General features: G+C 39.2%; 2 protein-coding genes across 8 annotated transcripts in view; one reads left to right on the forward strand and one right to left on the reverse strand.

Annotated features, from left to right (window-relative positions):
* The window catches only part of LOC126236921 (lactoylglutathione lyase), a 127,628-nt gene extending 115,209 nt beyond the window's left edge, over positions 1-12,419 (reverse strand). The window contains exons 1-2 of one of the 5 annotated variants that reach the window (XM_049946577.1): positions 7,032-7,072; positions 6,775-6,922 (exon numbers count right to left, since the gene is read on the reverse strand). In XM_049946577.1, coding sequence (XP_049802534.1) covers positions 6,775-6,802 — 28 coding nt within the window. In that variant the 5' untranslated portion in view covers positions 6,803-6,922; positions 7,032-7,072. The other 4 variants (XM_049946582.1, XM_049946578.1, XM_049946583.1 and 1 more) reach the window with 4 other exon arrangements.
* The window catches only part of LOC126236919 (aspartate--tRNA ligase, mitochondrial), a 161,727-nt gene continuing 156,313 nt past the window's right edge, over positions 12,366-17,779 (forward strand). For 2 of the 3 annotated variants that reach the window (XM_049946574.1, XM_049946576.1), the window contains exon 1: positions 12,423-12,645. In XM_049946574.1, coding sequence (XP_049802531.1) covers positions 12,606-12,645 — 40 coding nt within the window. In that variant the 5' untranslated portion in view covers positions 12,423-12,605. Of the gene's footprint in view, positions 12,646-17,779 lie in introns of all 3 variants that reach the window. The other variant, XM_049946575.1, reaches the window with a different exon arrangement.

Consider the following 17,779-nt stretch of genomic DNA (forward strand, 5'->3'; position numbering starts at 1 on the left):
CAGCTCGATGGTAGTCAGAAAGAAGATCCAAGACAGTCACGGCCAGTAGGTGCTGAGGGCAGCACTGGTCGATAGCCTGTCGACAGTGAGTCACTGATGATTAAAGAACTCCTACTGGTGCAAGAACAAAGAACACGCTGCATCCGTTCAGCAGAAACGTAGTACACTGCACCTTTCATGTGACTAGGTTGAGCGATTTCATTTTTAAAATCGTGAATTCCCAGGAATTTTATTTAATTATAATTTTATCTTAAAATATTTTTCAGTTTTTGAGTTTGATTTAACTGTATAATTACTGCTTTTACCTATTAATTAACAGTTTTTTGAGCTATCTTGCTAATTAATCATAAATTCCCAGGAATTTTGGGAATATTGCTGGCAATATTCCTTGGGAATATTTCTTCGATTTTAAATTCCCGGGAATTTTACAACACTACACTAAATAGAGAGCCCTGTGGGACATCATTTTCTTCTATATGAGGGGGTGGGGGGGTACTGTGGAAAGCACCAACTTGAACCCAGAAAGTTAGAAAGGGTTAAAATGTTCTGGACAAAAATAGGGAGCAGGCCCTGGAGACCTCTTTCTTGTAGGGTAACAAGGTTGTGATAACACCGTGTGGTGTCATAAGTCTTTTGCAAGTTAAGGGAGACAGCAAAAAGGTGTTGACATCAAGCAAACACTGACTGGATAGCAAATTGTCTGCAGTAGAATAGCCTTAGACTTTCTCCCTCACCGAAATGGGTGCTCACCCTCACTTCAGATACTGTTGAAAATGAAAAGAATGTGACATTGGCAATCCATTGATAAGTGTCTGAACATATGGTTGTGGATGCTGTCTGGTGCTAGTCTCTTGTCAGGGCAGAGGGCTAGGGCACTGAGGAATTCCCACTCACTGAACGGAGCATTATATGATCCAGGTGACATGCGGTTAAATGTAAATGAATCTGCTTCAGCCACTGTTTGAGAACACAAAATTCAAGCTGATGATTCTCAGACACAGAGGCTCAAGCATAACACAGGGCTAAGTGTTGTGTGACAGCACCTAGGTCAATGTAGACACCATTCAGGGAGATACACATTACACCTGTGCCCTCTCAAACCATTGCCCAAAATTGCAAAGAAGGGATACATGGTCCAATGGTAGTAACATACCATTCTCAGTATCCTTGTTTCTGTTATTTTATTAGGTGACAGACTCCAATCATGCAGCCATTTATAAGCAACGATGTGCTCTATTGATGAATGTCAGTCATAGTGTTGGAGAGCCTGCCTGTGATCTCTAATGGCCAGACAGTTTTTGAAGTCCACCAAGGTATTGTCTTCGCTGCCAACAGAATGCTACATGCTCTGGACAGCTGCATCAACAACTGCACCTAGCTGTGTGCTAAGAGAGATGGCAGAGACAAAGGCATTCTCTGGCCAGCATTGTTGAGAGATCAACTGGGTGGCTGTCTGGGAAAGTGATACTGAGAGAGGGGGAGGGACAGGATGATGGAAAACATTCACTGTCACACAGGTCATCACGGACTCTCCAAAGTGGAGGGGAGAAGAGCCGGCCGGAGTGGCCGCGCGGTTCTAGGCGCTACAGTCTGGAGCCGAGTGACCGCTCTGGTCGCAGGTTTGAATCCTGCCTCGGGCATGGATGTGTGTGATGTCCTTAGGTTAGTTAGGTTTAATTAGTTCTAAGTTCTAGGCGACTGATGACCTCAGAAGTTAAGTCGCATAGTGCTCAGAGCCATTTGAATCATTTCTGAGGGGAGAAGAACAGGGCTATAAATGGAAAGATCAGTGGACGAATAAGGTCCAGATGCCACACTTAAGTGCATGGGGGCACCAGTATTCATGAGACTGAGAGCGAACTCTGCGAGCGAAGCTTCGATAGCTTTACCGGTTCTGTGATCATAGTTGCGCCCCAAAAAGAGTTGTGGTCTTGTGGTCACTGAAGTCACAAACAATGAGGAGGGGGAGGGGGCGGGAGAGAGCCGAGAAATCAGTGCAGTCAACATGGTTAAAGACACATCACCATCGGGAGAGTGATACACATTACAGACAGTAAAATCCAAACACATCCTCACACAGATAGCCACAGTCTCTGAAGTCATATCACGTGGCATGTGTTCACTACAGACACGCGTCCAGAATGCAAACTCCACCCATCACTCTGTCATCGCCAGTTTGATTCTTAAAGTAGCCCTGACAGCACAGAGGGTAGGGTTTTGCATTGCTGGGAACCAAGTTTCCTGAAGTGCAAAGCAGAAAGCAGAGGAAATGCACATGAGATGTATAGCTCAGCCAGGTGGTGGAAAGAACCACTGTAGTTCCACTGGCGTAGGCTTACCACATTATTGGTATCTGTAGGGGTGTGAAGGGACCAATGTGGCAGGTCATGCTCCAGTGTCGCCTGCTGCCACAGCTTGCGAGGATGTAGTATCAATGCACACTGGTTCTGAATCAGATTGTGTGGGGGGATCGGGTGCCACATGGGCCACAATGAACTCTGCCTTGGGTACACAGACAAAATATGCAGGGTGTGGAGGTGTTGGAACCACCAGATCCTCCTCCACCTTTAAGGTCTTCTTTGTGTCTCTTCTCTTTGGGTGACATCAATGTCCACGAGGGCTTGTCTGCCCTAGTTTCAGGGACTGAGCAGGAATGTGAAGCCCTACAACTAGCAACCTGTGGCTCTATCAGCCGTTGGGCAAATATCCAGTTACAGAATTCAGCAGAATCCTAAGAGGGGAGCATCCTAAGGGTTCCCTCCTCATGAGAGACATCGGAGGAGGGTGTTGCTTCTCTGGCTAGGGGTTGGGGATCAATGTCCCAGTCGGTGAGGAGTCAACACTCCCTAAGTGGATGTGGGGGGAAACAGTAGGAGATGAGACCACAACCACCAGGGGTTGGGTGTGTCTGAGCAGCCCTCAGGGCCTGACATAAAAGGCATGAAGGGCAAGCATGCTGTTGCTAGAGAGAATGACATCACTGTAGCCACAGCAAATGCCATCATTGAATGTGCAGGATGCAGAGGATCATACGTATTTCTTTTTGGCCTCCTGATACATGAGCTGGTCATCCCCCCCCCCCCCTCCCCGAGGAAGACGATGTAGTCTGGTGAACAGAGAGTGTGAAACAGACAGACAGAGGGGCATGAGGAGTGTTTGTGTGCAATTGACACCAATTTCTACAGACAGGGCTGGTTTTACAGTGAGGACATGTGCCTGAAATTAATGCATTTGAAGCACCACATGGTAGGGGGAACATAAGGTTTACATCACATTGTACACCATGACCTTGACCTTTTCAGCAGCGAGTCGCCTTCAAAGGCCAAGATGAAGACCCCCAGTATCAACGCTATTGGCATGTGGTCCTCACTGGACACCACAGACAAAATGTGCAACCCGTCACTTCCAACTGGCATGTAGCTTATCAGTCTGTAAACGGAGGTCGTTGTGGAGGATGATACCCTGTACTGCTTTGAAACTTTTATGGGAAGGGGGGGGAGGGTCATAGTTTCTAGAACTCCACTCAGCTTGTCACACGTGAGCAGCGCCCACAAATGAGTGGGTGATGCCGTTTATATCAGAACTGAACCACTTTTCATTTTTGAAACTGCTGCTACTTCTCCAAACCTGTCCTTTAGGTGTTCAATGAAGAATAGTGGCTTTGTGGCAAAAAAGAATCCTCACTGGTCCCAGAACAAATTAAGTATTATGGGGAGTCTGTCTCTCCTTGTCTCTTAGCCCAACATTCCTCCCACTGCGTATCCAGGGTAGGAAACATTATGGGTTAGTATTTCACCTCATTGTATAATCCTTTCCTTCAGGAGAGGCCGTTGCGACCATGCGGCCACCAGTGGGAGAAAGTTCTGGCTGCTTCATTTGCGAGTCATTTGCCTTGTGCCACCCACTCTGAATGGGGGCTCTCCCCATGGGTGCTAGCCAACCACAGCCATGGTTACCTGCCTGGATATCCATTGCCCGGAGTCCTTGTGCCCCAGTCATGACGGGCATATGCTCCACGGCATACACAGGAAGTTTCCTGGAAAATCCAGGGTGGAATAACTATGTTATGAACAGATAGACTGCTACTCATCAAACAGAGGGCACAATGAGTCACAGTCACGCACAACGAAAAGACTGCTGTACATTTTCGCTTGCGGCCAAAAGGCCTTCTTCTGAAGTAGAAAAAACACACTTTCACACGAGCTGCAATGGCCAGAGACAGAGGTTGTGTGTGTGTGTGTGTGTGTGTGTGTGTGTGTGTGTGTGTGTGTGTGTGTTTTTCCCACTTCAGAAGGAGGTCTTCTGGCCGAACGATAAAATGTGTAGCAATCTGTTCATTGTATGAGACTCGCTGTCTCCTTTATATGGCAAATAACAATCTACCCTTTTAATAACAAAATTATATTTTTGTGTTCTGACTACTAATGAGAATGCTGTATCAGCAACTGAGTCAGAATGAAAATCATCTTGGAAACTCAGTCTTAATCGCACAAAAGAAATCATTCTCCCTCTATTACGATTATTGCAATACTGAGGTAGTTTATTTTTTAATCACTATTCTCCTTTCTTCCAAGCCAATAAAATCATTTTCCTCATCTCAATTAACAAGCATAATTTTTATGTTATGTTACAACTAAGTAGGAAGTTTGATCAGAAAGTATACCAACAGCTTGATTGTGAACCTAGAACTTCGTTTCTCTCAATGAAGCTAAACAAGCCACCACTGATGTCCCAAAGTAATTTTCAATAACCTATTTGTTATCTTACAGCAACATGGTGCATTACCTAGTGCTCGTGACAAGCAGCAAAATTATATTCAACTGAGACTGAGTCTTGCAACTACAACAGGAAGTGTAATACCAACACAAATTGTCCAGTTAATTTTGTCTCTACTCAACAGGCACTTCATTGTGAAGTGGTTTAGGGATACTTGCTTGGCCATTTCAGATTATGTTCAGATTTTGTGTGCAAGTTTGCTAATTGATCAAAGGATGGTACACACATATCCAACCTACAAGCTTGGATACTTTTATGTGTAGGAGCCTATTAAGTGAAAGGCAACAAAAAGTTGTGGGGAAATTTCAAAATTTGATAAGATGGTTGGATTGTTTACACTAAGCAAATTCTGCAATTTTTTTGTAATTTAATTTTTCTTGTCTGCTCCAAGCCACACTCAACATCACAACAGTACTTCTTCAAGACTTTGAGTGCCACTTGGAGCAAAAATAATGAATCAAATGACATCAAAGTTAAAGAATAAGCACAATGCAAACTGTTCAACTAGTTTGCCATGTTTTATAACTTTACCACTACTATACACTGAAATACCGCACTTTTAACTAGGAAATTTTTTTTTAATGTCGCTGTGACTTTTTGTTAACCTTCACTTGATGCACTCTCTCACAAAATATTGTAATTTGTGAGCTGGAAATCTTCCTTTGATCATCTAGCAAACCTGTATAGAAAATATGAAAAAAATACAAGATGGCCGAATATGGATTCGTAGACCACTTGACATGGAATCCCCTAACTAGAAAAATGACACAATAATGTGTGAAGACATTGGGCAGATGAACATCATGACTGGGAACACACTAAATGGAGACTTCTTCGGTTCTCTGATGAGTCACAATTAATTGTCAAGACTTACAAGAAACTCATTTAAATACAAACTGAGTGCACAGTATGAAATGACTGTGTATCACTTGTGTAATATCCCTAACAATGATTGCGGATTGGTGACATGAGAACAAATCAGCAGATACACAAACCTTAACATAATCCAAAATGAATGTCTGGTGGTTTGAATGTGTGGAATAAGATTCTCCAATGTCTCATTCTGATACATGCTAGTCACAATGGCAATTGTCTGTAGGGGACTATTCTGGTTTCAAACAAGCTAGCTGAAAATACACTGCAAAGTGAAGTTAAAAATCTAATTCTGTGACATACATACTTGATGGCATATACTGGATTCATTTATAAGAAATATTACAGCCAGGCCACCACTACTGATAAAGATGCCAAATCAAGAGTACGCAATGTGAAACGAAACATAAAAGCCATTTCAATAAATCCATACACTTTAGGGGTGAAAAAGTTCTGGCTGTTCACAGTGATCTCTGACTATATTGGGGCATACTGGTACGTTCGCTGCAGTGGAAACAAATGCAACATAATGCATGTTTCATAAACATTCCACAATCCGAATGAGTATAGGAGGTTAGAAGTTTAAGCTCAAATAAAATAAAGACGATGGTGTTATGGACACTATTTTATAAAATAAATTGGATATGTATTAACTATTTGTTAGAATGAAGTGTTAATTTGCTGTGTTTTGGTTATCTTTGTATATTGTTAGAAAATGTTCTCTTTACACGAGCCGTACAGCAACATTCAAGTCCATAACTAAATTTATAATGCTATGGGTCCATGTTTGCAGTGGGTAAGAGACAGGTGTGGAAAGTACCAGTGAAACATCCCAGAAAGAAGAAATTCTCATTTAATGTGGGAAAATCTAGTTCAGGTCTCAGAGAATGTGAAATTAAAATGTCTTTTGGAAAAGAAATGAAGGACGACTGTAAAAACGCATTAGTCATCTTTTAGTGGTCTATATGAGATGAAAATTACCATACAACAGAAAAACCTATAAAGTTGCCAAAACCAAATCTTGCACTGAGATGGCAGAGGTGATAGCAATGGTAACATGAAAAAGTTTGATTAATATACACATTTGCTTAGTTCAGAAGGAGATTGATTTGAAATTATGCCTACTTTTTTTTTGCTTAACACTGTTACTCATCAGTGATCAAATTAGTGATGCAGGCATCAGGTGAAAGAAACACATAGGCCTTAAAGCTCTATGACTGAACTGCTTTTCAATCCTGTAGTTCTTTGCTTTCTAAGGTCCTTAGTACTGTGACTGCAAAAACAGCAAGTCAATATTAATTTATGGTTATGTCTGGTACACAATTGCTAGCACTGCTGGCAAACACTAGATGTGTTACTACATAGCTCTGACATCATCTTACCATACAATGAAATGTAATGTACGTTCCTCACTAACACACTTCCCTGACAGAGCTGGATTCTGTGAGAGTTGGCAAGGATTCAAATTTTTGATAACCTTATCAGTGGTCACTATTAATGCCCTCCTCGTTCACTGGAAGTTTATCATTGGTTATGAAATGCAAGAGATACAAACAGCTGATTAAGTTCACACAACTCATTTTCCTTTGACAGTGAATCTATCATGAAAAATGCTGGTTTTTTAAGTCACTTTGGTAATACAGAGCCAATGTTCTCTGCTGATAATGGTATATCTTTAAAATCTAGGACCAGTATTCAAGAACATGAAACTGAACATTGGGACAGCATAAGGATTCATGATATGCAGCATAAGAATTCATGATATGCATTTATTTAGTCAAACTCTGAATTTATACTTTGATGTCCCATTTACATGAATAATGTAACACAACATTTGAACTATTTTTCCACATCTTTGAAACTATTTTAATGAGTATTTCTGTTTCAAAAAACAAAATAACTGAGCAAAGCAAAAAATCAAAATGATGCAATATATGAAAGGCAATTTATTCCACATTAAGTGGACCAATTTTTGTGTAATCCTCTCCTGACCATATCTAATTTGATTAAAAATTTCCACAGATGTTTACTAAGGAATAATAGGTTTTTAGGCTTTCAGTAGAGGCCTACGAAATGTCTGAATTCAGTGTCAATTTTGGCAAAATTTAAGGTGACCTAAAACAAACTATTAGCACTGTAAAGGTAATATCTGGATTAGAGGTACAGCAAATGGTTAAAATTTTAATACTCTCTCATTCGCCGTTTCCTGCCGTACGAGGAAAAATAGGGGGAGAAAATCAACTGAGATAATTTTTACAACCATTCTGTGACAAAAAATTTTTTTTGACAAGTCATACTGATTGACCACTGGAAGTTCTGCAGAAAAGTTGCATGTTATCAGTTTTATCAAGCTGCAGTAAACATTTGTATTGTAGAAGTTTTACTATTTACAAACATGTCATCTAAAAATTTTGCATCAAATTTCTGCAAACACAGATGTCATAAGGCAAAATGTTGTCACCTTTATTTACTTTTTGTTTAATGGGAAAGAGTATTTTGAACAAAAAAAAATTTTTTTTAGACTTATTGGATAAGGTTAAAAAATGAGCTTGAAATTCTTAAGACACATTGCCAAATATTTACAACCTACTGTTACATGACAAAACGTTTTTTTTGAATACTATACCACATAATAATGTAGAATGCTATACTGGAGAAACCAATGTTTTGGCCATGGTTGTGGTGGCCTTCTGACTGGTCGCAGAAGCCTACGCAATTCTATTGCTATATGTTTAGAAGATTTTAGTTTCTTTTGAAGAAATTGGCTATTGCAGTCAACATGCAGTAATAGATTCAAGATACACATATACTGCTCGTTATCCTCCTCTGAGGCTTCAGATGAAGAGGATGAAAACATGGAAACTGCAAACTGGGTCAACCCAAGTACATTGTCTTGGTATTTCTCCTCTAACATTCATAAAACTTGAAACAAGATTCACAAGACTGCATAAAGGACAAGATTTGTCAAGAACGATGTGAAATTTGTAGTCAGAGTGCTGTTTCTGATTGGCTTAACCCTAGTACAATCACAGGGTTTATAACTTTCTCCAAAGACAACAATTTATTCAGAAAAATAATGTGTTACATTTATTGCAAAACTGTATTTCATAAATTAATTAATGAACATAATAATTATATTTTTAGTTTTCTTATAGGCCAGAAAAATGCAATCATTAAGGTGGTGGTTTCTGGATGTTTGGTAGTAGCATTTTTAAGCTCATTTTTTAAACTTCACCCAGTCTCCAAAACAAATTAAACCTTATGAAACTGCTCTTTCTCATGAATCAAAACTAAATGAAACTGAAGATAGGAAGATTCAACATTAAGACACCACAGCTTGCACAACTTCTAGAATAGCCCTAGTCTCAAATAACTGCTGCAGCTAGGCATAACTTCCCGCAGACCTTATAATGGAAACTTCATACACTTTGTTTGTCAAAAAAAAATTTCCACTTCACAATAATTCAATAATGTCATAATTAATTTTTACCCACTTTGACCTTGGGTAGCACAAAAATGGTATATAACAAAGCCTTGAAATTTTCACAGTGTGTTGAATACAGAAAGCTCGGTATCTATTCCCAACACATTCCTTAAATTTCTCTAGTTTTGATTTTCAGCAGTGTTAAACCTGGTCAAGACTATCGTAGCACTTTGCATGATATTTTGCAGTTCCTCACACTTCACACCACCTTTCTTTTTAAATCTTGACTTCAAATTTTGTACAGCTTATTATCATTACAATGGGACCACCTACGCAAAATGGTAATTGTTAGTAGGGGACCATTGGTCCACTTGACAGAGAAAAATCTAGGTCTATAAGTTTCTCGCATAATTTAAAATATTTTACTAACAAATTCTGTGATATGTAATGCGAGTTTATAGTAGCCTAATTAACATAACTAAATTTGTAATATTGAGCAACAACAGAAAAAACAAATGACAACAATGTAAATAACGAGTCAAGAGGAATTTTCGATATGAGTCATCGGCTTTGGCCAATGATGTAATGCTGATGGCTGCTGTGACATCACCTTTTGCTGCATAAATATATACACAGTGTTGTTGACAGTTGGGAAAGGCACCATATGTGACGCTAAAAAAACACGGTTGTGGTGACAGATCGATCTGCAGATTTGCCAAAGGTCTATGTTAGGTTGGAAGCTAACAGCTTGTTTGCGAGGCCAATGAACATGATACTGAGAAAACCTGGTTGTGGTGGATGACTGATTTTTAGGTTAGCCCATTTGAAAAAAAAAAAGATCACTAAGAACATCACATTATAATCATTACATTGTTTACCATGTTTGTTACAGGTTTCCTGTCTTTTGTCAAAGCTGATGACTTATATTGAATATTACTCTATATATCCCAAATAAGGCTTAAGTCACCCAGCAGCAATGTATGAATTAACACCACAAAGGGATAGAAAGACTGGCAAGTACTCAACTTCAGGTGCCTAATGTTCAGTAGAATCAGAATAAACAAATTAAAATAAACTGAAGCACTCAGATACCAAAGTTAAAATGCAACCATTAGGTCTATGTTTCCCTACTTCAGACATGCATATTAACTAGGGGCTAGGGGTTTGTCAAGGTGGAGCTTTCGGGGGGGGGGGAGTGAGTTCTGTTTATCAGTTGGTTCACTTTATTTACGAACTGAGTAGGTTGGTTTGGTTGTTTGGGGAAGGAGACCAGACAGCATGGTCATCGGTCTCATCGGATTAGGGAAGGATGGGGAAGGAAGTCGGCCGTGCACTTTCAGAGGAACCATCCCGGCATTTGCATGGAGTGATTTAGGGAAATCACAGAAAACCTAAATCAGGATGGCCGGACGCGGGATTGAACAGTCATCCTCCCGAATGCGAGTCCAGTGTCTAACCACTGCGCCACCTCGCTCGGTCACGAACTGAGTACATTGCAGCTCGACTGCAGTAAGAAGTTATGTAGGATGGTTTGGGTAAGTGGGATAAAGAGGTGGTGAGCTGGTGGGAGGGTTGGGCAAGAGTGGCTCACAGCTGAGACAGAGGGGCAGCAGGCCAAAAGAGTAGGAGTATGGCACTGGTGGCCTTGACCTGGTCAGAGGCAGAGGAGTCTATTGCGAAGTGGAAATAGAATATAGAAAGAAGAGTGCAGGATAAGTGAGCTTACAGTCAAAGAAGTAAGGGTGGAAATGGCTGTGGGGCAGAGGCTTCTTTCCAAGGTCTCCCTCTTCCTCTGCTCTATCTACCACACCAAATCCACTCTTTCACATCACTGTGTGCTGTTCACAACTCCCCCATCTGCATCCAGAATGACCTCACAATAGCACATTCCTATCATTTAGGCCCACTACTACTTCTTCTCAATCAGCCACCCTTCCCCAACTCTCACTTCCAATGCAGACTTCCTTTCTACAGTGTGTGTGTGTGTGTGTGTGTGTGTGTGTGTGTGTGTGTGTGTGTGTGTGTGTGAAGCCAGAAGTGGGCAGTGCCTATTTTAAGGAAACCTCTTGGAATTTGCCTGAAGCAATTTGAATCTGTCCTGCATACATTTACAAAATTTATATTGATATGTCACCTACTTTTCTGTAAGATTTACAAGAGCAGTATGATTCAAACAAAGTACTGATTTTCTTTCAAGTTATATTACCATTCTTTACATTGCTGCAGTAGCCAGGTACTACAGACCACATGTAGTGGCAATGTCAGCGAATGACTCAACAGTCAACATGGGAAAAGTTACATGAATGATTATTCAAGCTGTATTTTGTAAAATTGACTGTTACATAGTAAGCCTTTCGAGAACAATTAAAAATACTAATCTCTGAAGGCTACGAAATACTTTAATTCAAATCAAGCCAATAGTGTGGCAACAGGCTCCATAAAATATATGTGATTTATAAAACAGATACCAGAACAAGTGGTAGAAGGATTAAATACTTTTAAGATACGGAGTTTTGCAGAAAGTAAACCGTACAATTAAAAAACAAGCAGAAATCTCCACTGGCGGTACAAGCACGATTTACCGACTGTTAAATAAGGGAATTTTGTTTGTTTGTTCCTGTCACTTTCTCCTAGTATTCGATGAACTTTTGCACACATCGTGGCCATGTGCTTCCACAATAGCCCATTTTACACAATACCATCGCTAAGTGTACAACTTTTGCTTAACATTGAATTGTTTTCTATAACATACGGCTTCTCTGTTGTCGTACGGCAGGGCAATGTTAATCGCGTCGTAAATTATCAGCAAACCCGTGTGATTTTCACAAAACAGCAGCAAAAATTAAACACTTCAAAAACAGTAGCTTTACACAACAATGATAATACCTTTCTGAAGACAAGAATACATTCATCGTATTGTTTATCTTTAAAGAGATTATAATAGCAGCACTGTATTACTATCAGGCTAGGATATTGAGATGAATGATTAACTAGAAATAATGAAAATAATTAAGTAATAACATCCTGAATATTAAGGGAGTGAATATCTTATTTTTGTTATAGTCTGTACGTTGTTGATGACTGAAGTCTTACAGTACGCCTTCTAAATGTGATATTAAAAAATTAAACATTTCCAGTGGCAACCACTGCGATACAAGAACTAATGCAATTCACTTGAAACCACATAAAACCTAACAACGTACAACATACCCACTCCTGATGTCCCTTAGCGAAACAACTGATCGTAAACTCAACTGCAAGAAATGACCCAACTCAAGGTCTTTGAAGGCATTTCAAAGCCTGAGCGGCATGCAGTTGTTCATAGGTTTGACAAGTAGTAGGCACCGGTGTTTGTTATGTGAGGTAAGGTCGTAAACAAAACGCCACTAATCCGTGTGAAATACAAAATCTCGATCAGCAATAATAGCGTCCGTCCATTTTCTGCCTAAGAGCTGTAAGATCACATGATCGATATTTTCGAAAACCGTGCTGGTTGGCATTAAGGAGGTCATTCTGTTCAAGATATCTCGTTATGTTTGAGCTCAGAGTGAAGTTAATCAAAAAGTGCTCATGTGAGTTGACTTCTATTTTAAGTTATTTGTGTAATCGCTCACACTCTTACCAGCGGAACATCTCCAGGCTGGCTAAAATATGCTGAAGTTCTTTACAAGGAGGAAGATAAAGAGATACAATCAAACTAATTACCAATTTCACTTTTGCTGGCTTTTTCAAAGATATTTGAAAATGCGTTCAAGCATCTACCCGCAAATAATATAATGTCCAAGTAATAGTTTGGGTTCCTTAAGGGTTCCGACATAGAGTAAGCTATTTACACGTACACTAAGAATGTACTTAATTAGTTAGATAACAATTTAGAGGCTACTGGCATTTTCTGTCACCTGTCAAAATCCCTTGACTGTGTGATTCACAGCATTCTCTTTAGTAAATTAGAATATTACAGTGTCACTGGCAATGCATGAAATGGTCTGAGTCTTACCTAACTAACAGGAAAGAAAGGATGTCATTATGAAATACCTGTGCAGTAAGCAGTCAGTCTTCATCTGATTGGGAATTAATTACAGGTGGTATTCCTCAGGGTTCCATTGCTTTTTCTTGTGTACATTAATGACCTCTCATCTGTTACATTGCCAGATGTTCAGTTTGTTTTGTTTGCTCATGATACAAATATTGCAATAAGTAGCAAGTCAAGGACAGATTTAGAAATGACTGCTAATCAAATTTTCTGTGACACTAATAAATGGTTTAAAGTTGACTCACTGCCATTAAACTTTTAAAAGACCCACTATATGCAGTTAAGAACCTGTAAGAGATTGCCTTCCAGCATGTGTATAACATAGGAAGACATGCATTTTAAAGAGGTTAAAGTGTTCAATTTCTGGGATTACAACTCTATAATAAATATACTTGGGAAGGGCATACCACAGAATTGCTGAAGACCCTGAACAAGTCTGTATTTGCAGTGAGAATGATGTCAGATGTAGGATATATAAATATAAAAAAAACTTGCATTCTTTGCTAACTTTCATTGTATTATGTCGTATGGGATCATATTCTGGAACAATCCCTCAAACCAAGCAAAAGATTTTAGCATACAAAAGCGTTTAATAAGACTCATTTGTGTTGTAAATTCAAGATCATTGTTCAAGGAACTTTGTATTCCACTCCTTCTCAGTATATTTATTCATTAATGAAATTTGTTGCAAGTAGTGTATCTCAGTTTCCAACCAATAGTGCAATATGTAGTCTAACAAATACTAGGATAAGAACAATCTTCATAAAGACATAAAATCACTTCCCTTTGTCCAAAATGGATCCAATGTTCAACAACGAACATTTTCAATATACTGCCGGCAACCATTAAAAACTTGGTTTCAGATAAAGCACAGTTGAAATAGAGTTTGAAAGATTTTTTGATAGGCAACTCCTTCTACTCTATAGATGAATATCTTAATAGGGACTGTTAGACCAGCTTAATTAAAGAGTCTGTCACATTTCAGTTTTGACAGCACATGGTAACAACAGTCGAGATAAGATATATTGTGGGACAAATTTAGCAAAAGTGCATAACTGTTTCATTCTGACGACAGTGTATTAGTTTAGCAAATTTTAGCAGCTTCAGTTTACTGTAATGTGTTCACCTGTTTTGACAACCTCCTGAAAAATGATCCAGGAAGTGAGTATTACATACAAATGTTTGGTTTTTTATGTTATACTTTCTGAGTTGTTCCACACCCACGAGAATCACCTCATTTTTGGGTCCATGGATCAAAAACTGAATCTAATCTAACTATAAGGCAGTACATTAAGTGGGGGTAGATTAGGCCATAGTACATTGTCATCAGTATGTTTGTATTAACTGTCCTAGACATCTTTCTCATTAAGGATATGCTAGGGCTTATTTGTGAGCGCTCATACTTAGCTGATATGGTCCTCTTATGTTGAGTATTTATCAATGGTGATATCCAAAAATTTGTGATATTCTACTTTTTTTGAGAACTGTATTGTCTATTTCGAGGTAACTGTTTGTAGTTTTATTTGTTTGCAATTGTATGTATGTTCTCTTATTTGAGTGTATAACAAACATTACAATATTGTCACCTACTAGTGATGGCACTTTGTGTACATACGGAACGAAAATAGGAGTCTCAGAACTGATCCCTGAGGCACACCAAACTGTACTAGCTGAATGTTAGAGCATACATTTACAGTAGCGTGACTTTTTTTTGTACTTTATTGCTTTCTACGCACTGCTCTCTGTTTTCTACAAATGATTTTATGACTTCAGCTGCCGCGCACCCAATATCATAACAGTTTAGTTTGTGTATTAGTCTGTTGTGACATAACACAATCCAATGCCTTTGAAAAGTCAAGAAAATGCCACAGACTTTTGTCATCAGAGACCCCAGTATCATGAGCTACAATGTTTTCTTTGGCTGTGGCAGTAAATCTACATTTTATAAAACCATGCTGTATTACATTAAGTATGTCATTTGTATCTATAAAATCTGATATTCTCAAACAGTGGAAACAACAGGTTGGAATAACAACAATCTAAGGACTATGATACATTGATACTGGCCATCAGATGTCTAATATTATTTTAAGGCCATTTCCACAACTTTAGAGAAGACAGCTGTGACGTTAATTGTCCTATAATTTGCAGGATTTTTCTTATCACCACTGTTATAAATGGGCACAGTCTTACACTTTTTAAGGCATTGAGGAAAATTCTTATTTTGCATAGCTGAGTTTGTAAAAACAATCAGAGGTCTCACTAACTGATATTTACACTGCTTGACTACACAAGTAGGTACTTCATCAAGATGTTCTGTGTTTATGGGCTTTAGAATGTGTGTTATTTTTGCTACCTCCGATTCATTTGCTGGCAGTGGAAAAATATATTCTGTGACACTGGACAATGGAGATGTTATTCATATTTTTTGGTTTTTGAAAGAGTGAGAAAAAAATAGTCCTGTCTGATATAAAAATGCCATGGTGCAAATATGATAAAAACATTAAGTCTATAATATCCTCAATAGACATTTTTAACAGCTGCAGAGAAACTGGATTTAAAGGCTCAGTGAGTGAAATAGTACACCATCTGCATAAAGTCAGCAGTATCGAAGTCAGTCATGTGCACAGAACTCCCATCACACGTAGGGAAATCAAGAATAGCATCAGAGAAGTGAAAAGAAAAAAAAAAAGTTCTTATGGGGTTTCTGTAAGGATACATAGGCACCATCATGGTTATATAAGGGCCATCCTGTGTGTTGTATTTGATAAATCCCTACTGTGATTAAAATGCGTCTGCAGAATCTTGTGTGACCTGTACAAGGCTTTCGAGTTTGTCAACCTAGATTTTATGTATTTAGTGTATGGCTAGTATCACATCAGACAAGAAAAACCTTTTTTTTCACACACATACACACAGTTTTAAGACACACATAACTTCGTAATTATACGTTGATCAATTTTACAATAAGTACAAACCACAGAAGCATACAGACATGTACCCAGCAGCTGATTATATTCAGTCTATGTCTGTTGCCATTAGGGACTCCTGTGCATTCCTGAGAACGACTGTTTTGATCATGCACATATGATATGCTGCACAGTTTGTCACTCTGCACCAGTCTCAGCTCACTGAAGTTGCTAATCCCCACTTGTACGTCTTCCACTGCTTGTCCTTATTCGGTTGAGTGCAGACAACTCTTACCGTGCTCTTCAAAATCTGGTGACTGGTCAAGATACAGGGCATCTTAAGTTGTTATGCCATATTCCTGCCCTTTGGTATGTTATAGTTACTCCACTGCCCATAAAAAAAAGGCATTTTGTAGAAGCAGACGATGGGAAAGTCTGTTTTTATTGAATGTAGGAATGTCCTCGGGTACAGGGGGAAAGAGCAGATTCTCGCTGCTAAATTGGGGGAATTATATGGCTGAGAATAGGCGTTCTGGAAGTTGGAATGTTTCTGAATAAGGTGCATAGTCTGGTTGAACTGTATGTTGATGAATCTGGTGTATGGGTGGTTGATCCAGAATGCAGCACAATATTCTGCCAAGGGCTACACCAGTTCAAGATTAGCAGATGAACCCCATATTGTACCACCAAGTTTCCGCAAGATGTTATTCCCTCTCTTCATCTTAGTGGCACTTTTCAACTAGTGCACTTTAAAGCTGAGCATCCTGTCAAGAATGATCCTTGGATTATGCGGGCTTCTGTTATGCCTCAGAGGTTCCTCTTGAAAATATACATTTATTTCGTTGTTGGCGAGCTTGTTGTTAAGGAGGAAACTGATGAGTTCTGTTTTGGTAACACTTGGATGTAACCCTAAATTATGGAAGTATTTGCCAACAATTTGTAGGTTGTCTGTCAAGACAGACTCAGTAACACCCAAATCTTTGTGACTCACAGCAAGAGCCCAGTCATCAGCGTATCCAAATTTCCTTGCTGTTGTCTTAGGATTGTCTGCTGTGTACAAGGAAAAAGGTAAGGGGGCTAGCATTGATCCGTGTTGGAGGTCATTATTATTATTATTATTATTATTATTATGCTTTATTAGATTGCTCATCTTATTGCTCATTAGAACTTGTAAGATTCTATTGCTTAACATAGAACTTATGAGGTTTCCAGTTTTAACACGTGATATTACTCATACATTTTGAATATTAGCAGTTGCCTCCATTTAGTATGATAATGTGAGGTAACGGGCAACTTGTGGCGCCCTGAAAATATTCTAAGTTCGGAGTTGGCGTGGCCGCGGGCTGCTCGGCAGGCCGATCACGTGGTGCCGGACGTTGGCCGAAGCAAGTGGGGTCCAGCAGCCATGTGGCTGGGAATTCCATGATGACGCTGTGTCAATGAAGGAGACATGCCGGGAGAGCTAAAGATGGCGGACTTTGTGAAACCTTAACGGCAGACATTTCTATTCCTTTGATGTATGTTTATTTAATTTGTTTATGTATTTAATAATGTATGTTGCAGCATGTTTATGGTCCAGGCGTAGTAATATTTATTTAATTTGAAGTTATTTAAATGTAAATCCAGTATTTCGAATGCATTTTAATATGTCTGTGAGTGTGCATTGGCTCGAAGACATGGCGGGAGCTCTCTAGCCAAGCATTCGTTAATGTAAAGACTGTATGGAAGTGGGGGAGGAGCATGGAGTACGGGGGAGGACACGAG

The sequence above is a fragment of the Schistocerca nitens genome, chromosome 2 (assembly GCF_023898315.1).
Source record: "Schistocerca nitens isolate TAMUIC-IGC-003100 chromosome 2, iqSchNite1.1, whole genome shotgun sequence".
Classification (NCBI taxonomy): domain Eukaryota; kingdom Metazoa; phylum Arthropoda; class Insecta; order Orthoptera; family Acrididae; genus Schistocerca; species Schistocerca nitens.